Source organism: Notolepis coatsorum (assembly GCF_963971535.1).
Source record: "Notolepis coatsorum genome assembly, chromosome: 6".
NCBI lineage: Eukaryota > Metazoa > Chordata > Actinopteri > Aulopiformes > Paralepididae > Notolepis > Notolepis coatsorum.
Window position 1 is genome coordinate 159,188,672 of NC_140170.1, and position 23,668 is coordinate 159,212,339.

Here is a 23,668-nt window from a genome sequence, read left to right on the forward strand (position 1 = left end):
CTGTCACTCTGTGTGTGTGTGTGTCTCTCTGCTTCCTGTGACGTTGGTTCAAGGACTGTGACACCCTCTCACCACAGTGCGGCTCACGTGTGGTGAGGTGTGTGTTATTGTTTTTTTTCTATAAAATGTGTTGTTATGGTCTCAATGCACGTGTGTGACGTACAGTAGATCCTATGCAAGGTGTGTGGGTGTGCGTGTGTACGATGGGAGGGGGTTGACGGTAATTAGTGTGTCGAGTATGTGCTTAAACCACACAGGAAATAATTTCTTCATGTTTCATAATGTTCCATGTGAATGCTGACTACTGCAAGCCTATTCATTACATTATCATTTCCATCTTGATTTTTTGCTTATTTCTGAGTAAGAGGGAATGTCTCTGAAGGTTGCCATTGCTCAATGATACACATCACTTTGCAAGGGATGCAATTTCCTTTTTTACTAACAGTAAATAAGAAAATTTGACCACATTTTCCTGGCAGCAAAGTGTTCTCGTATACAGTTGCGTTATCGGCAATCTTTTTTTTTTATCCACTTTTTCTCCCCATTTTCTATTTTTCTCCCATCCCAATTTCGTATTTCCAATTCTTCCCTCCCCTGTCTTGAACGTTGCTAGACTATGCCTCCCACTGGTCGGCTGTAGTGAGGATAGAAGCCTTGCATCACGTGTCCCCTCCGGTACACAAGGAGGCAGCCTGTCGCATCTTTTCACTCAAACTCTCAGTGGCGAGGAGTAACGCGTGGGAGGCTCACGCTGCCCCCGATACTTCCTGTTTCCGCCGCACCGGTGTCACCCAACCGACCTGTAGGAGTCGCTGTCCACAACGTCCAATCCACACCCACCGGCTTTCCAACCCTGTCACGAACGCTGTTTCTTGCCTCCCACAAGCCGGCTGCAATGTGGACTAAGTCATACATAGCACAAGTCCCCTCCGGTACTTGAGGTAACAGCAGTCGCATCTTTTCACCTGCGCAGCTCGACCTCTCAGTGTCGAGGAGTAACGCGTGGGAGGCTCACGCTGCCCCCGACACTTCCTGATTCTACTGCGCAGGCGCACCAACCGACTTGTAGGAGTCGCTTGTTCACAACGTTCGATCCCCACCCTTCAGTTTTTTCCCTCCCCGTAATACGGCCAATGTGTATTACTGCGGACGACCAGCCAAACTGAAAAACAATGTGGAGAGCTGGATTCGAACACGCGAATCCTAGCGTCTCCACACTGGTGGCGAGTGCCTTAGACCACTACACCACCTAGCCGCCCTAATACACATAATTGTTAAGGGGATGCAGACCAGAGAAAGACGTTTGTCTTGTTTACATCAGGGTCCCCCATTTTCAATTCAGTGAATAGTGGCGAGCGCCTTACCCACTGCGCCACTCAGCCGCCCCATGTTATCGCCAATCTTGTGATACATATTCCACCTGTACTTTCTCTAGAACCCAAAATACAGCGTTAGTCAGCAAAAATACAATTTATTTTTTGCATTTCTGCATCACGACAGGGTTCCCTGCTAACTAACCCTGCCAACATCCATCATCTGAGTCCTATAGAGACAAGAGTTGGTCCAATACCTACAGTAGAGGCATGACTAGAGTTGGTCCCATACACAAAACAGCCTTTCTCAAACCTTTACTCATGGGGGCTTTTTTGTCTTGGGGTAAACAATAATAATAATAATAATAATAATAATAATAATAATAATAATAATAATAATAATAATAATAATAATAATAATAATAATAATAATAATACTGTATTTGACTACTATGCACTCTGCTACTGTAACTGAGGGGTACAATTCCCTGACTGTATTGATAAGTATGGTATCATTAAACCACTACCACTTTATGTACTTTAACTACTGGCCATACAGTACACGATATCTAAGTATGATGAACACTTTTCCACATATGAAATCAGGTCCACACAAAGGTAATAGTCAAATATTTAATATATAGCAAAGGGTACATATAATAGTTACTTATTACATTTATGATTTGAATGCACTTGTAAGGCAAATGAGTATTCGTAGGCAAATCAACACTGAATGTCCAATCTCTGGTTACGCAGGAAGCAAGTATACAACCTGGCTCTTAGGGAATTATAACGATGGCACTTAATGATTATAGCGGGATATACTGTAAAGGGTCCTGCCGGTTGTAAGCCAGTAGGGGGGGTAGGAGAGCCGTCGGCTGTATCCCGTCTGGTCAACGATTTCTAGGGAGAATTCAGGTACAGAACACAGTGCCCGTAGAATCTTGATCCACAGATGAATACACTTGGGCTCTCTTGTAGACGATAGCTGTAGCTGTAGCTGTAGGTCCACAACGAAGAAGAAGCGAGGCGACCTCAGTCTGGTCTGAGCGCCGTCTCACCTTGGCTTCTCTCGGGGTAAATCCAACACTCACCGGTGTTGGCGATTATCCGCTCCACAAATCAAAGCACCAAAGCAAATAGATATTCCATGCCGTATAGGGCTCAGCAGTCGTCGGGGTAGGTAATCCAATGTGCAGGTCCACTCGGTCCTCGCCTAGAACTCCTCGGATGAAAGCACCACGTGTGGTCTGCCCAACCTGGTTAAGACTCTAGATAACACGAGGAAGCGATGGGGGTGCTGCTCACTTTAGAACTCTAACCGTACGATGCACCATACATAATAGACTATTATTACTTAATAGAAATACGGTGCCAAACTCTGGCAATTCAGCTATTAATTCGCACGAGGTCTCACTGCTATTCTAAGGCCAAACAGGCCATACTACACCGCACGCGGTATCGTGGGGTGAGGCTTCACGTCTTGTTACTTAGTTGGGTAGAAGGGTAAAGGACTAAGAGGAATTCTACATTTCTTGCGCCATATTTATATGCATGGTGGACAAGTAGGGCCACTCTGCTTTCGGTAGCCGTATTCCTGCGCGGAGCTGGGGCTAGTAAGGGCATGTCTCGTCGGTACCTTTGAACTTGAACGCCAGGGGCTGGTCCCTGGCGCCTGGTCCTTTTGTCCAATAAGAGAATGAACTATTATGGGCTATAGTAGACTAAAGGAATATTCCGTGTATATGTACAAGGAATATACAAGGGATATCAAACGATATACAAATACTATTCAATATATATCCATAAATAAATATATATATTCGGTTTAATCTGATCCTTCACAACAGCTACTAAGGAATCGACCTTGCCTATATTATTAGGTTACCTACTATGCTAATATGCACTCAAGTCTGTAGCACTCACGTTCAACACTGTTTGACGAAACAATGTATACTTACCCTTAGCTGCCAGAGTTGTACCCTTCCCACTGACTTGTTGTACCCAACTTGTACAGTAAGTCACTTTGGATAAAAGTGTCAGCTAAATTACTAAATGTAAATGTAATAATAACACCATCTTCTTCAGGGACCACTAAAGCTCAACCCAGTAATGACAGTGAAGCATAGACAAAATGATGAACTTTGACACCAATAAATAATTTTAGTTTGCCCTTTACAGGCCATTTGGAGGAAGGATTTAGACTTTACATTGACCATATTCACACTGCAGCCATTTTGCTCTTATATTATGCTCAGGATGGGATTCCTTTCCACCGGGTTCCCAATGGCCACTGTGTGAATATTGTCAATTGTCAATTACTCACAAGATAAAAGCCTCTATGCCAAAGATTATAAACATGACATGTATTTGTATATCTTATGGTGACCCCCTTGGGTTGAGAACCACTAGCTTAGAGGACCCAGGATTTCTGGGAATACCACCCCCCCCCCATGAATGAAGGACGTATGATATGTACACTTACGTTTTTATGTTGTCTCCCCAACAGGTCTCAATGACTACAGACCGGTGGCACTCACCTCTGTGGCCATGAAATGTTTTGAGAGGCTGGTTAAGGATCACATTTGTGCCTCCCTCCCCAGTGATATGGACCCTATGCAATTTGCATACAGGCCAAACAGGTCCACTGATGATGCGGTCTCCCAAGTACTGCACAGCACCCTCTCTCACCTAGACCGCCAGAAGGGGGCCTATGTGAGACTGTTGTTCATTGACTACAGCTCAGCGTTCAACACCATAGTCCCCACCAGACTGGTGGACAAGCTGATCGAGCTGGGTCTGAGCTCCGCTCTGAGCGCCTGGATACTGGACTTTCTGAGTGAAAGGCGGTCAGGGTGGGGGGTCAGACCTCCAACACCATCACCCTGAGCATCAGGTCCCCCCAGGGCTGTGTTCTGAGCCCCCTGCTGTATTCACTATACACACATGACTGTGTGGCCAAGTTCAGCTCCAACTCCATAGTGAAGTTTGCGGACGACACAGTGGTGGTGGGGCTGATCTCGGACAACGACGAGAAGGCCTACCGGGAGGAGGTTGAGGTACTGGAACGCTGGTGCCAGGACAACAGCCTGCTCCTGAACATTGGTAAAACCAAGGAGCTGATCGTGGATTTTAGGAGAAAACAGCAGGGGACACACACACCAATGAGGATAAACAGGGCTACCGTGGACAGGGTGAGCAGCTTCAAGTACCTGGGGGTCCACATCTCAGAGGATCTGACATGGACAACAGCAACACACATAGACTCAGTCGTAAAAAAGGCGAAGCAGCGCCTCTACCACCGGAGACAGTTAAGGAAGTTCAGAGTATCGGGGAAGATACTCCAGTCCTTCTACTCTGGAGCTGTAGAGAGCATCTTGACTGGAAACATCACTGCCTGGTATGGAAACAGCACGGCACAGGACAAGAAGGCCCTACAGAGAGTGGTACGCTCAGCCGAGCGTACTACGGGTATTGCACTACCACCCCTGCAGGTCCTATATAACAAGAGGTGCAAATCCAGAGCCTGCAGAATAATGAAAGACCCTCACCACCCCAACAACAGCCTGTTCAAGCTGCTGCGGTCAGGCAAACGCCTGCGAACACCAGCAACTAGGACAGAGAGACTTCGGCTCAGCTTCTTCCCCCGGCCATCAGAGCCTTGAACACTGAACTCTCCACACACAAGCACACACACGACACACACACTGTACACGCTCACACACTAGCAGCCACTTTAACATGAGCACACACACACTCATGCTGCACACGCTCACACTTATGGTCACTTTACAAAAGGAAAGGTCACTTTAAAAATAGTATAGTATAACTTGAGATTGTATAATATAGCATTGTATAATATAGCATTGTATAGCAGTGTACATAAAGACCCAGTGCCTCATCCGTAGCTAACAGTGTATTGCACTATCACAGGACCTAGCATGTCTTACCATGCTCTGTAAAAACTCATGTACATATACCGATATGCCCTACTTTGATTACTTGTATTATTGCACAATGTCGTTCTATTGGATTCTTATTATATTATTATTATTATTATATTATGCACAATCGTTGCGGGCAAGACCCCCCGCATTTCACTGTATACTTGTATGCCGTGACAAATAAAACTCTTGACTTGACTTGAAATAAAGTGCTAAAGTGAAATTGAGTGAGGCTTGGCCATTGCACCTTGGTCGTGCTGACCCCTGTGAATGCCGCATTTGTCGCCCTCTGGTGGTAAAAAGGTGTACCATAAATTCTCCACAGAAGGACTACATGAAAGTCAATGGAGAATGCTGGAGATTATTTCCCACAATGTGAAACATACTCCCACACGCTCATCCTTGTGCCTCTGTAACGTTCTGAGCCAAAGCACAGGTTGAGTGGCCCTATAGTTTGCGATATACAGTATGTGCAGATTCACACAGACACACATGCTACTGAATGTATGTCCTCTGATAGGCTCTGCCAACCGCAGACATAATGAGAGTTGCTCATGGTGGAACACATGAGTAGTACTCTATTGATATACATACTGCAAGCGTCAAACAAACCAAGTAGTTCATCTAATTCAGAAAAGGAACAAGGGAAAATATTAGTCATTGACTGAGAACTGCATGTCTACTAGAGCTCACAACTGCTGGAACTTACAATTTAGTCATTTAGCTGAGGCTTTTATCCTAAGCGACTTACAGATTGTGAACAACATGTCACCAGGAGGGGTACATCTCTAAGGGTCAGTGGTATTGTTTGTCAAATAATAACAAGCTTGAGTGTTACACTCTGACTGCATACAGGTGTAGACATATTAGCAAGATAGGTAGTGGTATAAGAATTGTACCGTAGTATTAGGGTACATAATAGTTAAAAGGTTAGAGGGTTAGTAGTATTTTCTTTTTCCAGATATCATTTCAGATATTGTTTGAAGAGGTGTGTTTTTAGTCGACAGTGGAAAATTGGCCAGGGTTCAGCTGTCTGTGGTGGTTTCAGCTGTCCTGTCTGTGGTGGATTCAGCTGTCCTCACTGTGGTGGGGAGTTCGTTCCACCATTGTGGAGCAAGGGCAGAGAATAGGTGGCCTCTCTTTGATGACCCCCCAGGAGCTCGGATAGGAGTGGGTCTGAGGAGGCCAGAAGATGCAGAGCGGTAGGGGTCTTGAGGGTGTTTGTAGTTAAAGACCATTGACTGGAGGTAGGCGGGAGCCTTTCCCTTCGCTGCACGCTATGCCAGGTCGAGGACCTTGAAGCGGATTCGTGCGGCAAGGGGAGGCCAGTGCAGCTCTCTGAGAAGTGGGGTAACGTAGGCTGACTTTGGTAGAACTTGAGGTTCATTTGTATAGGAAGAAAAGAAAGAAAAAAAAGGCTAAAGAAAAATTAAATGTAGTACTCAGTGGTGAAGTACTAGATAAAGGAGAGGCTGATTGCAGGGGCCATAATCAGATAGGAAAGCCTTCGCATGAGAGAAAGATCTGATCTCCAAGAAGAGCCATGACACGCTACATCGATCTCAGAAAAGAACAAACCCATCTGCAGTACACATCACTCTGTTTTATTTAGTTACACCTGTGCTAAATATAGACTGCCCTACATGTTAGGGTCAAGTGTTTTTTGGTTGATCTAAAAAAAGGCGCACATCTGTGGTTGGAAAAGTGACCACGATCGCATGATTTCCAGCAGCTGTGCAGTACTGTACTACGACCTGGTAGGCGTGGCGTCATTTCTTCATTCACTTCCAACCAAGAGCACAAACCTATAGCCTGCTCTTGTGTGTACTCATAAGGTTGGGGTCGATTTATGTACTAATCAATTCAGAATGTAAACAGAAAGTGGCATGCTGTTGTTTCGCTAATGACGGAGCATTCACAATTATTTGTAATTTTTTTAATCCATTCTACCCCTCTTATTAACACACACACCTGCACAAACACACTACCCCTCTCTCTTTCTAACACACACACACCTGCACAAACACACTACCCCCTCTCTACACAGCCTATAACTTGTACACACACATATACACATACAGCCTTCATAAGTATGCATCATTATCCAGATGTGTGTGTCTCTCTATCTCTCAAGTGCTGTCTCTGTACATCATATCTATAATACGGGATATCTCTGTACATCATATCTATAATTCATATTATGTACGTCAATGCTCCACTTAGTTTTGTCTACCATCATGTATACTTTGTTAGCTCACCATTCTACAGAGATCTAGACTATAGGGGCCCCATTGCTGTAACCTGGGTCTCTTAGTGTTGCAACATGTCATTCCCTCAGTAAACCCTATCCTTAATCAATGTCTGTTGTCCACCTCCATGAATACTCTGGTCAAATTATTCCACATCGAGCTCTCATGCCCACATAGTAGGGGTGTAATGGTACACAAAAACCACGGTACGGTACGTACCTCGGTTTTGAAGTCAAGGTTCGGTATGGGTTTTCGGTACAGTGGGGGAAAGTTTGGCTTTCCATGTTCCACACAGGGGTGATGTAGTGTGCAGTAACTAATTGTACTTGTAGGGCTGTCAACGAATATTCTATATTGAAATTAATAATCGACTTGTAAAAAAAAAAAAAAAAAAAAAATTATTATATTAGATTGTGAAAAAACAGCCCCTGGTGGGCGCGGTCATTAGTGGTTAACATACTGCTGTATTCGTTCGGTACACTACACACTGGTTCGGTACGGATACGTGTACCTTTACACCCCTACCACATAGTTTATATTCTAGTATTGCTAGCAGGTCTGAACCAGAATATAAAAGCCTCATTGGGAATAAAACATTTTGTGGGTTCTCTCCGATTCATAGCTCGGGAAATTTTTCACAAATATAGACTAACCATCCTGAGGCAACAGGAATAACATACATCTTAAAAAACCGGTGGCATTCCGCCTTTAAATGTCTACAATTGCCCTACATACACTGTAATCATAATAATTTTAACTACCCCCTTATACAAGTCTACCCATATACTCTGTATGATAGCATGTGTTATATAGCAGTGCTGTATATACCCATTTATATTCTTCTATTTACTGCATATATATATATACACATTTGTCTGAAAATACCTGCATATAACCCCTCTATACTTACTTATACACTTGCATATATAACCCATGGCTCTGTATGATAGCATGTATAAATGCTGTATATACCATATACTGTATATATATTTATTCTCACCGCATATATATCTATCCACAACAGTCTGCATTTACCTACACATAGTGCTTTTGCATATCTGTAGATACTATATCTATACATATCCTGTTACTAGTTACGCTGCTGGACAGTATGACTACTACCATACCGCCTGTATCACTGGACATAATTATACTACAACTCTGTACATACATCTGATTAGCACTACACTCAGTAGTACTCATTTGTATATTTTGTACCCAGTTCAACTGTACATTGTATATCGCACTTTGCTGCTACATTTGCCCTCTGGTTGTTGGATGCCAAACATCTTTCCATTGTACTGTACTTGTGCTGTATGACGACAACATTTTAATCTAGTCTATTAACCACTTGGGGGAGCAGGGAATCAGCCTCACCGTGCTGGGAAGAGGCTCGTAAGGCGGTGCAAACACTGGTCCTTAGTGTTCCAGGAACATTCCCACCATCTGTGTACCGCCCCTTCCTCCCCCGTCCTTCCTTCCTTCCTTCCTTAATGTGAATCTAATCTAATCAAAAATTGGACTTTGAGACAAAAAAAAATAGGTATTTCTTTTTCTTTTCATCTTGTAGCTTTATTCAGTAGTAGTATAAATGAATCAGCAGAGTGAGAAGCGCCACACGGCCCCTCACTGAAGGGACTGGACACGTTTTCACATCAGAACACACTTGATAAAAGGTGGTCAAAAAGGTGGCTGGAAGCTCGTATAGGTCGACTCAACCAACAACAATAATGCAAAAACACAACAAAAAGGAGGAGGGGGGGGACGACAACAACAACGGGAACACATTCAATTACAAAAAGGAATCGAAAGTTAAGTGGAATAAGTAGGTCATAAGTAATGAGAAGATACTCGATCAACACATTTACAGTAGCCCAAAGATTCTTACAGAGACTTATTATTATGGTAAAAAAAAGAAAAAAGCTGCTACTTCCGAGACCGCTTCCAAAAAGCAGGTTTAGTGACGTCACCTGGAATGCAATTTAATTTCCCCATCTTGATCGGTTCAACTTCCGTTATAGAAACAAATGAAAACACAAATATAAAAAAAAAGAAAACGTATTGGAGACACAGCGGGATTCTGCTTCATCACACAGGTTGAGCTCCCGCTTGACGGGGGGTGTGTGTGTGTGTGTGTGTGTGTGTGTGTGTGTGAGTGTGTGAGTGTGTGTGAGAGAGGTCACTCAATCGGCGTGAGAAAGCAGCAGTGAGGACCGTCTCAGGATGGACGCGTGACTATACCGTGCCACACTACCGATGGAAGGCAATGTGTTTATAGAGTTCTCCACGTAACAAAGATTCGTTTTAAAAACGATACGCGTTTATACAGTGCAGCGCGGGGGGGGGGGGGGGGTAGATTTATACGGCAGAAGGTTTTGTTTCTGGGCTACGTGGGTGTCGGGGGGGAGGGGGGGGGGGGCGACGACATATTTTAACACAAAGACATATGGTGGAATAAAAATAATAAATACAAGATGAGATGAGCCTTTATCAGAGCAAGGATACAACAGGGGGAGACTCATCAGCTAAATAATAGTCTCCAGATTTGGTCTGCATGACATACATGCACACACACACACAGATAGAAATCAATGAAAAGAAAAACGGTTGAGTTGGGTGATCGTACCATTAGACCATTCTGTGTATGACCTCCATTCCGTCCCCTCGAAATGTGACTTTTTGACAGTGTGTATTCAGTAGAATATTCAATAATATGCGTCTGTATATATATTTATATATTTAATTTGTTACATACTCCTCGTACTGTATTCTATCACACAATTCATTACAGATACTCCCGGCGTTGAGCCGCGTAGGAGCAAAAGGTTAAGAGGAGCGAGAGAGAGAGAGAGAGACAGACGGTCGGGAGACATAAGTTACTGAAGGAGGAGGTAGGGAGGTGGCGGGGGGGTGCTACCCGGTGATGAGTTGGGTGAGGGACGGTGGGTGGGTCGGTGGGGGGGGACAGGGGACGGGGGTTTAGCAGGAGACCTCCATGGTCTGGGGGCTGGCCTGGCTGTCGATGGAGGAGTTGGTGACCTCCAGCAGACTGTTGAGGTTGTTGCGGCTGCGAGCGCTGTCCATGGAGGTGATGCTGGAGGAGGAGGTGGTGCGGGAGCGGGCCAGGCGGGTCATCCCCACAGAGGGCACTGAGAGAGGGGGAGGGAGAGAGAGAGGCAGAGAGAGAGGGGGGGCGAGAGAGAGGCAGAGAGGAGAGAGAGAGGGAGGGGGGGCGAGAGAGATGGGGGCGAGAGAGAGGCAGAGAGAGAGGGCGAGAGAGAGGCAGAGAGAGAGGGCGAGAGAGAGGCAGAGAGAGAGGGGGGCGAGAGAGAGGGGGCGAGAGAGAGGCAGAGAGAGAGGGGGGCGAGAGAGGCAGAGAGAGAGGGGGGCGAGAGAGGCAGAGAGAGAGAGAGGGGGGGCGAGAGAGAGAGGGAGGCGAGAGAGAGGCAGAGAGAGAGAGAGAGAGAGAGAGGGGGGTGAGAGAGAGAGAGGGGGCGAGAGAGAGGCAGAGAGAGAGGGGGGCGAGAGAGGCAGAGAGGGGGCGAGAGAGAGAGAGGGGGGCGAGAGATGCAGAGAGAGAGAGGGGGCGAGAGAGAGAGGGGGCGAGAGAGGCAGAGAGAGAGAGAGAGGGGCGAGAGAGAGGCAGAGAGAGAGAGGGGGGGGCGAGAGAGAGGCAGAGAGAGAGAGGGGGGCGAGAGAGAGGGGGGCGAGAGAGAGACACATACAGAGACAGACAGATAGAGACACACAGAGAGACACACAGAGAGAGACACACACAGACGTACAAGACAGAGAGAGAGACACAGACAGAAACACGTAAAAACACAAGACACGCACACACAAAGACACACACACATAGTACACACACACACACACACACACACATTAGCATTCCACTCACACAGCATCATAGTTCAGGAGCAGTGCAGGGAGCATAAACAATGATGCTAATTCATCAGGGAATCGCATACCAAGAAATAACTCAAATACTGTCACCATGCAGACAAGTCTGGGGGACTGATTCAAAAGAACATAAAGAAAGTAAAATATCATTGTGTGCGAGTGTGAAGACGGTACTCAAGTCCGTCTGGTAAAAAGGAAAAAAAGAAGGCACTACACCAGAAGAGCATCAACAGTCCAACTCAAGTGAAAAGGAAGCATCACCGTCATGCAACAAAAGGAAGACAGTCAGAACTGGGTCCATGCCAGCAGGGATATTTACCTCCTACATTTCAAGATGAATGTTTTGCCAAAGTATGCAGAAAAGAAATCGGTCTTTTAACCGACAACCACCATATTTAAAAAAATATATATATATATATCTGGTCTCTGGAGTTTCTACATGCATATATTGACATTCATCTGTTGTAGGGTAAAGTAAGCTTGGATATTCGGGGAAGCTATCGGGGACACAGGGGAGGAAAGTAACAACAGCCACCGGCCAAATGCTGGTCAACGCCGTCTTTTGGCGGCAGGGTTTAAGTAGAGTCCGTCTCTACGAGCCACTCTGGCAGGTAACCAATCAATCGTTTTAAGGTTTATTTTCTCGGTTACGATAATACATTTGGCTGGGGAAAATACTTGTTTAAAAAAAAAAAAGTGGCTGTTTATTAAGAAAAAGGAAAGTTAGTTTCCTGCCCTGACTGTGGGGGTTCTAAGCTCAAGAACCTGGTACCTGATTCGTTGCTCAGGTGACTGAGGAGAACGTAGGGAACTGTAAGCATTGATTAAAGGAGGAAAGAAAGACAGAAAGAAAGAAGTAGAAAGAGAAGGAAAGAAAGAAAGAAAGAAAGGAAGAAATGTTGAAAGGGAAGCTTTTATGGTGGTTCTTTTCCCTGTGTGTCTGATTAAACTCGAAGGTCACTGGGGGAACAGAGTGGAGCTCTCAACATGTCAAACGGTGAGGTGGACGGCAAACTCCATAGACAAGAGGTGTTTGCTAGCCACACACATGTGAGAGTCCGGTCCCTGGTCCCTGGTCCTCTGGAGTGTGGTGTACTCTCACCCTTCCCTCTCCCCACTGTGGCAATGTGCTAATGAGGGGGCTTTCAGGAAACACGCTGAGGTGTTTGATTTATTTCCACCACTCTCTCTCTCTCTCGACATGAAAAGACTCTTTTTTAATCTGTTTTAATCCCGCGGTGGCATTTTGCTCAACATGGAGGGAGGGAAGGGGGGGGGGCTTGGTGGCCTTTAAAAAAGGAGCACGGTGGCTTTGTCAAGACTAGCTCCACCTGAGGCTGCACTCCAGCTGGGACCGGGGTCGGGTAGGAGAGAGAGCGAGAGAGAACAAGAGAGGGAGAGGGCAAAGGAAACTTTCGCATCACAGTGGGATGCATAGGCATGGCCTATAAAACCAGAGCAAAACCTCACATTCATGACTTAATCCATCCGTGGATCAGCCTCAAGTTTGTGCATCGCAACCAAAATTTGGCCTGATTTGTTTAGTTTTTTCCTCCTTGTTGCAAAATGCGAGAGGGTGAAAACCCCGGGGGGGGGGGGGGGGGGGGGCTGTTTAAGTATGCGCTTTGAGCCTCTCGTGGAGACTGCATCGTTTAAACAGTTGTGAATGCCAAAGGAAAGCACACAAGGCAAAAAGGAGAGAGAGGGGGGGGAGAAAAACTCTCACTCCCACGCAGAATTGAACAGGAAGTGTATTGCTGTTCAGCGCGTCTCTTTGGTGTTGCCACCGTTTTGAGTCATGCCATAAGAAGCACTTCTTCAGATACCTCACCTACTGAGGGGTGGATGTGTGACACGCTGCGGTGAGCAGAGAGAGAGAGAGAGAGAGACGGAGGCGGGGTTAGGGGTCCGCTGAGGCATGAACGCTGCTTCTCTCCGTGACCGGAGTGACAAAAAGTGGGTCCTTTCACGCACCGCTGGCCCCGTTAGCGGAGCAGTCTGGCAAAGGAGCATGGGAAACCGAAGGGGGGGGAGAGAGAAACAATCCTCAACGAGGCTACGCCATTTGTCATTGCGCTCACGTCAACAGGAAGTCCATTGTAGAACGCAGCGCTTGACCACAAACACGTCAGTACAAGAAAAGGCATGTTAGTCAGTATCACTGTAGAGCGCTGTGGTTTAATCTGGTATCACAATCTATTTGAAGTTGAGCTTGAAATCAAAAGTGCTGAGGTGCTGAGCAAAGTGACAATGTGTGTACTTACTGTAACCCATGCCCTGGACAAAGTACTTGAAGGCCTCGGCCAGTTTGCCAGGCTGTGAAAAAGAAATGCATGAATCAAAATAAATAAATAATCATGCCAAGTTAGGAGATTTGAAATTAAAAGTAGTGCTCGATATGGAGGTTTGGAAAAGGAAAACCCACCTGGACAACCTGGGGTAAGCCTCCACAATCAGCCATCTGAGAGAGAGAGAGAGAGAGGGGGGGAGAGAGGGGGGAAAAGAGAGATTCAAGTCAATGTGTATTTCTCTCCGACGTGCCACAAATCTTTATAAACGTGCTCTTTGTCGGAAGGCAACAAAGAGGGCGGTCGAGCTAGATATATGAATCAAAAGGGCGCACAGCACTCTCCATGGTGCTGAAACTCTACACAGCGCAGAGGCAGCACTTAACTGTAAATGTTTTTGTTAGAAAGGTTTTAGTGTTTGTGACGTGCCGAGCATATGACTGATGAACAAGACTTGGATCATACTGCACAGGTTGTGCAGAGGAGGTAGCCTGAGTAATATTCCATGAATAAACTAAGAGGAGGCAGCCTGAGTAATATCCCATGAAGAAATTAAGAGGAGGTAGCCTGAGAAATATTCCATGAATGGACTAAGAGGAGACCGCCGGAGTAATATTCCATGAATGGACTAAGAAATATTCCATGGGCATTCTTACCTTAAACAGTGTCGTCTTGACTGGATTTAACCTGGAATTGCACTCGACCTGGAACATGGTTACAAAGGAAGAGGGTTGAGTACACAGACACAATACAGTAGCTTCAAAGACATCGTCTCCTCTCACATCTACACACATGGACATGCACATACACACAGCAACACCAGCGTCTCCCTGCTCACTAGCGCCTCCTTCCTCCAAGAAGCTACTACTGCAAGCTGTGTGGCTGTACTTTCGGTTTCACTGGGCCTGTTGAGAATACACTGATTTAATCTCTTTGGAAGTGCTTGTGGGCAAATCATCCGATTTAGAAAATTTCAAACAAATGAAACGGAAAACAACTTTCTGTTGAATTGTATGAAATGGGTGAGTTTTATATAGACATAAAACATCTTTATGGCCTATGCCTCGAAGTTTTCAGGCCGCAACCCCCAAAATAACGGTGTCAGAGAGCCATGACCCCCACTATTATAGGGGTGGTAAAAAAGAAATAGTAAAAAAAATTAAATATTTTTTTAAATGTATGATTGAAACATGCAAATGTTCAAACGCACATGCACTAATAAGCATTGGAGGCTTTTAACCAGGGCCGAACTGGGGAAATCATTCAGGCCAGGAAATATAGCCCCAGTCAGGCCACTTTTTAAGTGGGGGGTCTGGGGGTTGTTGTTACAAAGACTTAATTTCCTGCATTCTGGTGCAGGCATTTTTTTATTTGTACCCTTTAAATGCCAGTGTGTGTTACCACTCAATTATCAGAGATTTTATCTCTGACCATACCGATACTGCCTTCTGTACTGTTGTTGAATTATGTTTCTCAGTTATCAACCTCTGTACATGTAAAGAGACTCATTTTGGCGGGTCTTACAGCTGCCAAAAAGTTGATAGCGTCACGCTGGATTCAACCGGATAAAATGTGCCCCGAAGGTATGGATTCTCACCTATCTCGATGTGATCTAGAGATCTAGAGATATATACTGCGCGGATTTTAGGTGTTAATGAAGCCAGCATCGCAGTGTGGATAGCTGTGGTGGATAAGATAAAGGAACACATATACATTTGGAGTTTTCTGGTGTTGAATGAAGCCCACGTTGGGGTCCTGAGGGGGGGGGGGGGGGGGGAGTGTCCATGGTATTGTATTCATTAGTCTATTTTCATTCCGATTTAATTACTGGACTGTCATTATTGTTGATTATTACTGTTACTGTATTGTTTGTCTTGTTTCATGTAAAAAAAGAGAAAATAAAAGTGCGGCTACGTGGCGTAGTGGGCAAGGCGCTCGCCACGAATGACGGAGACACTGGGCTTGCCTGTTCGAGCCCAGCGCTCCACATTGCTTTCAGTTTAGCTGGTCGTTCATACTAATACACATTGGCCGTATTAGGGGGTGGGAAACTGATGGGTGGGGATCGGGCGTTGTGGACAGCGACTCCTACAGGTCGGTTGGTGCGCCTGCGCAGTAGAATCAGGAAGCGTCGGGGGCAGCGTGAGCCTCCCACGCGAGCTGCGCAGGTGAAAAGATGCGACTGCTGTTACCTCAAGTACCGGAGGGGACTTGTGCTATGTATGACTTAGTCCACATTACAGCCGGCTTGTGGGAGGCAAGAAACAGCGTTCGTGACAGGGGAGGGTTGAATTGGATGATACAAAATTGGGATGGGAGAAAATATAGAAAATGGGAGAAAAAGTGAAAATAAAATAAAAATAAAAATAAAAAACATTTGTTAAAAAAAAAAAAAATGCCAGTGTGTGTGATGGCATCACAAATGTTGTAAATTTTTTTTATTTTTTTTGCAATATATCAAATGCAAAGTCGATTTTTCTTTGCATGTTGATTAGCAACAACACTGGTTTTGATGGACTTTTAGTTTTTTCTTTGCGTGTGTGAGGAAGAGAGAGAGATAGTTCTAGACTAATTAGACTGCGTTACCCTCTGTTGCAGTGGGGAGGCTGTAGACTATCACATACTTAAAAAGACAATCCCACAGATTGAGAGGGGGTGCTCGTCTCATGGCCAGAGAAAGTCAAGTGCTCTACTGAACCTAACCTAAATTGTATTTGTGTCAACAAAGAAGGTTTGACCATGTGGATGATGATTAACCTTTCCGGTTACACCACAAACACCACAGGTTTCTTCGACATCTCCCACCATGCCGCACCGTTTCAGCTTCTGAGACTATGACTCACCACTGCTTCCACAGCAGGCGACGTGTCACCAACCACCAGCAGACCAGGGCACCTGGATGGCAAGAGAGGAGGTCCAAAACATATTTGTCAAAACTACACTATCTGTATCCGTCCCAGTATTTCTGCCTACATTCATTCAGCAGCTGAGACCCCCCCCCCCCCCCCCACAGATAAAATCAAGGAAAATTAATTACCTGGGCTTATTGCTCAGACAAAACAAAACTATATAGGACAGTTACGAAATGTGAGCAAACAAATAAGAGCTATTTTATAAGCTTATTCATACTTGAAATATCAAACCCATCCCTCTTTTCTTGATCCTCCAATCACAACTGTTGTTTCCCTTTGTCCGAGGGAAGAAACAGTTGTGATTGGAGGATCAAGAAAAGAGGGTGGGGTTTGAGATGGGTCCATTAGAGAACATCCCGGTTGCAGCAGAGATTGCATCCGACCTCCACCTTTTCCAAAGATCTAGAGGTCACAGCTTAGTCCAGAGGTCAAAACCTACGTGAGTGTGTTGACTGTGTCCTCGTTCAGACCGACCACTGGCCTCTCTATTTCCAGATCCCGACGACTGTAGTTTGGAAACAGAATACAAGCAGTTAGCGAAGCCACACTCAGCTGAATGGAGCGCTACTATTGTAAGGTGATCCGTCTGTATTTCTGCCCCTTTTGGCTGAAGTCCTGGTTTTACCGTAAGCCTCCACTGTCTCCGTGAGAAGGATGACATGTGGCAGGCTTTGTGTTTGGTTATCATTGACTTGTTAAGATGTGTATGTGTGCAGTCTGCATTTTTGCACTTAATCCTGGCTTCCAAGAGGAATTCTCATGCCTAATTCACAGATTTCTCTCTCTGATATGGCAGGGGATTTTAAATTTCGAAACAGCAATAAAAACATAAAAAGAAGAACGAAATATTGCTAGCCAAAACTAGCTTAGCATCGCAGCTCATGTCCCCCTACATCACTGCATTCTCATAGTGGGGGGTGTAACAAAATCGCAAACATACGGTAATTTAGAGTTAGCAATGTGGCTCTTAAAATGAGACTAGTTAGCTAGACTAATAACCTTTCATTTTCGGCATAGGCAGGAAAAAAAGGGAGCTGCAGCTTTGCCTTTTGAGAGGTCTGTTTAGGAGTCCAAGCAGCGAAGCTACCTATTGTATTGTTTAGGATTATTATTCTCCGCTAAAAGTATCTTAGTCTTAGAAACCGTAACAGCTCCAGTTGCCAAACTGTTAGTTTTTCCGCCATTTAGAATTTTGTCCAAATAATATTTCCCCGCTCCCAATATTTTCCCTTTTTATATTCCATAACGTTTTGCTATAGCCGGCCATCAACGTTTGCTCAAATGCTGTGGGAGCAGAGCTTATATTACAAAACATTTCAACACTTCAAGCTACCGCAACCTCATTCGATGGACATGTGGTAGATACGATGTCTGAGTGACCAGGACAAATTTGGTGCCAATTTGCCAATAGTTGGCACTGTAGCAGCATCATCATACGTTTAAATACCCATAATGCTGCTGTTTGGCTTGTCTCATTTTGTTACGTCAAAATGTGAGAAGCCACACGACAAACCACGTCCTCAATGGCTCACAGTGTAAGTCACCTCACCAAAGCATACAGGTTGTGGGGGTTCAAGTCTTCCTTCTGAACAATGTCATCCATTTTCATCATGGGATATCTTAAACCTTGCAACTTAAACACTGCATTGCCAGGTTCTTCTGAATGCTGTCTGAAAGCATCCTACAATGCTTCCTATGCTTCTAAAACCTTGCATTTTGCTTGGACTGCTTGCGGCTATATTTTATTATCATCATGATTATTATTATTATTATTATTATTATTATAATTTAGAGGAATACTCTATTGCATGGGACCATACTATTGGTAGGAACCGCAGAAGAGAGCCAGGTTGTCCTGGTTGATGTCCTGGGCGATGTGGAGGCGGTAAGTCTGGATCAGCTCCAGGTTGTCTGTCAGCTCCTCCTGTTGAGACACAGCACACAGTGTAACTACCTGTCACACTACTGAACCCAATTGTACTAGTGCTGTCCTGAAGCTAACTATTAGTTCTGTCCTGAAGCTAGCTGTACTAGTTCTGTCCTGAAGCTAGCTGTACTAGTTCTGTCCTGAAGCTCACTGTGTACCAGTTCTGTCTTGAAACAAACTGTGCTAGTTATGTCCTGAAGCTAATTGTACTAGTTATGTCCTGACTCCTGAAGCTAACTGTACTAGTTCTGTCCTGAAGCTAACTGTACTAGTTCTGTCCTGAAGCTAACTGTACTAGTTCTGTCCTGAAGCTAACTGTACTAGTTCTGTCCTGAAGCTAACTGTACTAGTTCTGTCCTGAAGCTAACTGTATTAGTTCTGTCCTGAAGCTAACTGTACTAGTTCTGTCCTGAAGCTAACTGTATTAGTTCTGTCCTGAAGCCAACTGTTAGTTCTGTCCTGAAGCTAACTGTACTAGTTCTGTCCTGAAGCTAACTGTACTAGTTCTGTCCTGAAGCTAACTGTACTAGTTCTGTCCTGAAGCTAACTGTACTAGTTCTGTCCTGAAGCTAACTGTACTAGTTCTGTCCTGAAGCTAACTGTACTAGTTCTGTCCTGAAGCTAACTGTATTAGTTCTGTCCTGAAGCTAACTGTACTAGTTCTGTCCTGAAGCTAACTGTATTAGTTCTGTCCTGAAGCCAACTGTTAGTTCTGTCCTGAAGCTAACTGTACTAGTTCTGTCCTGAAGCTAACTGTACTAGTTCTGTCCTGAAGCTAACTATTAGTTCTGTCCTGAAGCTAACTGTATTAGTTCTGTCCTGAAGCTAACTGTATTAGTTCTGTCCTGAAGCTATCTGTATTAGTTCTGTCCTGAAGCTAGCTGTGCTAGTTCTGTCCTGAAGCTCACTGTACCAGTTATGTCTTGAAACCAACTGTGCTAGTTATGTCCTGAAGCTAATTGTACTAGTTCTGTCCTGAAGCTAACTATTATATCAGTCCTGAAGCTAATTGTACTAGTTCTGTCCTGAAGCTAATTGTATTAGTTCCGTCCTGAAGCTAATTGTACTCGTTCTGTCCTGAAGCTATCTGTATTAGTTCCGTCCTGAAGCTAACTGTACTAGTTCTGTCCTGAAGCTAACTACTAGTTCTGTCCTGAAGCTAACTACTAGTTCTGTCCTGAAGCTAACTACTAGTTCTGTCCTGAAGCTATCTGTATTAGTTCTGTCCTGAAGCTAACTACTAGTTCTGTCCTGAAGCTATCTGTATTAGTTCTGTCCTGAAGCTAACTGTATTAGTTCTGTCCTGAAGCTAATTGTACTAGTTCTGTCCTGAAGCTAACTGTATTAGTTCTGTCCTGAAGCTAACTGTATTAGTTCTGTCCTGAAGCTAACTGTATTAGTTCTGTCCTGAAGCTAACTGTATTCGTTCTGTCCTGAAGCTAACTGTACTAGTTCTGTCCTGAAGCTAACTGTATTCGTTCTGTCCTGAAGCTAACTGTACTAGTTCTGTCCTGAAGCTCACTGTACTAGTTCTGTCCTGAAGCCAACTGTACTAGATCTGTCCTTAAGCCAACTGTACTAGTTATGTCCTGAAGCCAACTGTACTAGATCTGTCCTGAAGCTAACTGTATTAGTTCTGTCCTGAAGCTAACTGTATTCGTTCTGTCCTGAAGCTAACTGTACTAGTTCTGTCCTGAAGCTAATTGTACTAGTTCTGTCCTGAAGCTAACTGTACTAGTTCTGTCCTGAAGCTAACTGTACTAGTTCTGTCCTGAAGCCAACTGTACTAGATCTGTCCTGAAGCTAACTGTATTAGTTCTGTCCTGAAGCTAACTGTATTCGTTCTGTCCTGAAGCCAACTGTACTAGATCTGTCCTGAAGCCAACTGTACTAGTTCTGTCCTGAAGCCAACTGTACTAGATCTGTCCTGAAGCTAACTGTATTAGTTCTGTCCTGAAGCTAACTGTATTCGTTCTGTCCTGAAGCTAACTGTACTAGTTCTGTCCTGAAGCTAATTGTACTAGTTCTGTCCTGAAGCTAACTGTACTAGTTCTGTCCTGAAGCTAACTGTACTAGTTCTGTCCTGAAGCTAACTGTACTAGTTCTGTCCTGAAGCTAACTGTACTAGTTCTGTCCTGAAGCCAACTGTACTAGATCTGTCCTGAAGCTAACTGTATTAGTTCTGTCCTGAAGCTAACTGTACTAGTTCTGTCCTGAAGCTAACTGTATTAGTTCTGTCCTGAAGCTAACTGTATTAGTTCTGTCCTGAAACTATCTGTACCAGTTCTGTCCTGAAGCTAACTGTACTAGTTCGGTCCTGAAACTAACTATTAGTTCTGTCCTGAAGCTAACTGTATTAGTTCTGTCCTGAAGCTAATTGTACTAGTTCTGTCCTGAAGCTAACTGTACTAGTTCTGTCCTGAAGCTAACTGTACTAGTTCTGTCCTGAAGCTCACTGTATTAGTTCTGTCCTGAAACTATCTGTACCAGTTATGTCCTGAAGCTAACTGTACTAGTTCTGTCCTGAAACTAACTGTATTAGTTCTGTCCTGAAGCTAACTGTATTAGTTCTGTCCTGAAGCTAACTGTATTAGTTCTGTCCTGAAGCTAATTGTACTAGTTATGTCCTGGAGCTAACTGTACTAGTTCTGTCCTGAAGCTAACTGTACTAGTTCTGTCCTGAAGCTAACTGTACTAGTTCTGTCCTGAAGCTAGCTGTACTAGTTCTGTCCTGAAGCTCACTGTACCAGTTCTGTCTTGAAACCAACTGTGCTAGTTATGTCCTGAAGCTAACTGTACTAGTTCTGTCCTGACGCTAACTGTACTAGTTCTGTCCTGAAGCCAACTGTACTATTTCTGTCCTGAAGTTATCTGTATCAGTTCTGTCCTGACGCTAACTGTACTAGTTCTGTCCTGAAGCTCACTGTACTAGTTCTGTCCTGAAGCTAATTGTACTAGTTCTGTCCTGAAGCACACTGTACTAGTTCTGTCCTGAAGCTAACTGTACTAGTTCTGTCCTGAAGCTAACTGTATTAGTTCTGTCCTGAAGCTAACTGTACTAGTTCTGTCCTGAAGCTAACTGTACTAGTTCTGTCCTGAAGCTAACTGTACTAGTTCTGTCCTGAAGCTAACTGTATTAGTTCTGTCCTGAAGCTCACTGTACTAGTTCTGTCCTGAAGCTCACTGTACTAGTTCTGTCCTGAAGCTAACTGTATTAGTTCTGTCCTGAAGCTAACTATTAGTTCTGTCCTGAAGCTAACTATTAGTTCTGTCCTGAAGCTAACTGTATTAGTTCTGTCCTGAAGCTAATTATACTAGTTCTGTCCTGAAGCTAACTGTACTAGTTCTGTCTGAAACTAACTGTATTAGTTCTGTCCTGAAGCTAATTATACTAGTTCTGTCCTGAAGCTAACTGTACTAGTTCTGTCCTGAAGCTAACTATACTAGTTCTGTCCTGAAGCTAACTATTAGTTCCGTCCTGAAGCTAACTGTATTAGTTCTGTCCTGAAGCTAATTATACTACTAGTTCTGTCCTGAAGCTAACTGTACTAGTTCTGTCTGAAGCTAACTGTACTAGTTCTGTCCTGAAGCTAACTGTACTAGTTCTGTCCTGAAGCTAACTGTACTAGTTCTGTCCTGAAGCTAACTGTACTAGTTCTGTCCTGAAGCTAACTGTACTAGTTCTGTCCTGAAGCTAATTGTACTAGTTCTGTCCTGAAGCTAATTGTACTAGTTCTGTCCTGAAACTAACTGTATTAGTTCTGTCCTGAAGCTAACTGTATTAGTTCTGTCTTGAAGCTAACTGTACTAGTTCTGTCCTGAAGCTAACTGTATTAGTTCTGTCCTTCTATAGTCCTGGTGAGACACATCACACAGTGTTAATATCTATTCAGGGACAGTCTCAAACCATGTCAGACTAATCCCCTTTTACAATCAACAAATGAGTCCTTCAGACAAATAACTAGTTGTTATTTTTAACAACTGCTAACGGATAGTGGAAACTGATTATCACCTGGAATTAGACAACACCTCTATTGTCTTTTATTGTATTTTATTTTTTTATTCTTTTTTAAAACAAACATATAAACAAACATGACAACACACGATAAGATATACAAGCATTAATTGTCAGGGCACATCCAATGAGATCACATTTTGGTTAGTTGTTTTATATAAGATATACCCATAATACCTGTTATCTAAAAAAAAACCCTACATACGTATGCTCAGCTCGAAACCCCCCCTCCCGGACCCCACCTTGAGAAGTACCTCCACTATCCCTCGCACCTAACCAGACACTACCATTATAAGCTAGCTTTTATTCTCTCCACCACTTCTAACCACATTGACATTTTGGATTCATTGAGACCCAGAATTCTTGCTGTAGATATTTCATGGTAAATTACATCGAGATATGTAAGAAACCAAACTTTACGGCACATTTTTTCCGGTTGAAACCAGCGTGATGCGATCAGCTTTTTGGCTACTGTGATACCCGATAAAACCAATCTCTTTAGCTGTGGATTCACTGCAAACTCAAAAACATCATTCAACAGCAATACCGAGGGGTGTACAGGTATATTCCAAGATACGAGTTTTGATATTTGTTGGGTCACATCTTTCCAGAATGCCTTAACTGGTGAGCAGTCCCAATACATGTGCATAAATGTCCCTTCGTCCCCATTTGTACATTGGGTGCATTTGGAATCTTGTTTGAGCCCCATTCGGCACAGTCTTATAGGAGTCAAGTATGTCCTGTGAATATAGTTAAGATTGATTTGTTGATGATCCGGGTTCCTTGATGTAAGTCGGACATTTGCCCAGGCTCCTTGCCAATCAAAGTCATTTTCCAGGTCTGGTATATCCCTCCTCCAGACAGAGTCAAGTTGGAGGGTTTCATACGAGGACGTTAGTAATTGATGATAAAATTCTGAAACAAAACCTCTCGATGTCTCTCTTGAGTAGAAGAATTTGTGGTATCTGTGGTGTTCAATTGGTCTGTCTAATGGAACACCGTGAGACTTCAAACATAGCTCTAACTGTTTGTGAAAAAGCCATGTGGACTTGGTGAGATTAAATTTTTTGCGTATTTCTTTATCACTACAAAAACCCTGTTTGTTAAAAATATCCCC

The 23,668-nt window shown here is 44.1% G+C and overlaps 1 protein-coding gene across 1 annotated transcript in view; it reads right to left on the reverse strand.

The window, feature by feature from the left end:
- Nucleotides 1-9,070: 9,070 nt before the first annotated feature.
- Nucleotides 9,071-23,668, reverse strand: part of ndrg3a (ndrg family member 3a) — a 136,981-nt gene continuing 122,383 nt past the window's right edge. The window contains exons 10-16 of the mRNA XM_084316478.1: nt 18,430-18,533; nt 17,049-17,114; nt 16,541-16,592; nt 14,354-14,401; nt 13,835-13,870; nt 13,674-13,725; nt 9,071-10,655 (exon numbers count right to left, since the gene is read on the reverse strand). Of these exons, the coding sequence (XP_084172604.1) occupies nt 10,486-10,655; nt 13,674-13,725; nt 13,835-13,870; nt 14,354-14,401; nt 16,541-16,592; nt 17,049-17,114; nt 18,430-18,533 (528 nt within the window). The 3' untranslated portion in view covers nt 9,071-10,485. The remainder of the gene's footprint in view (nt 10,656-13,673; nt 13,726-13,834; nt 13,871-14,353; nt 14,402-16,540; nt 16,593-17,048; nt 17,115-18,429; nt 18,534-23,668) is intronic.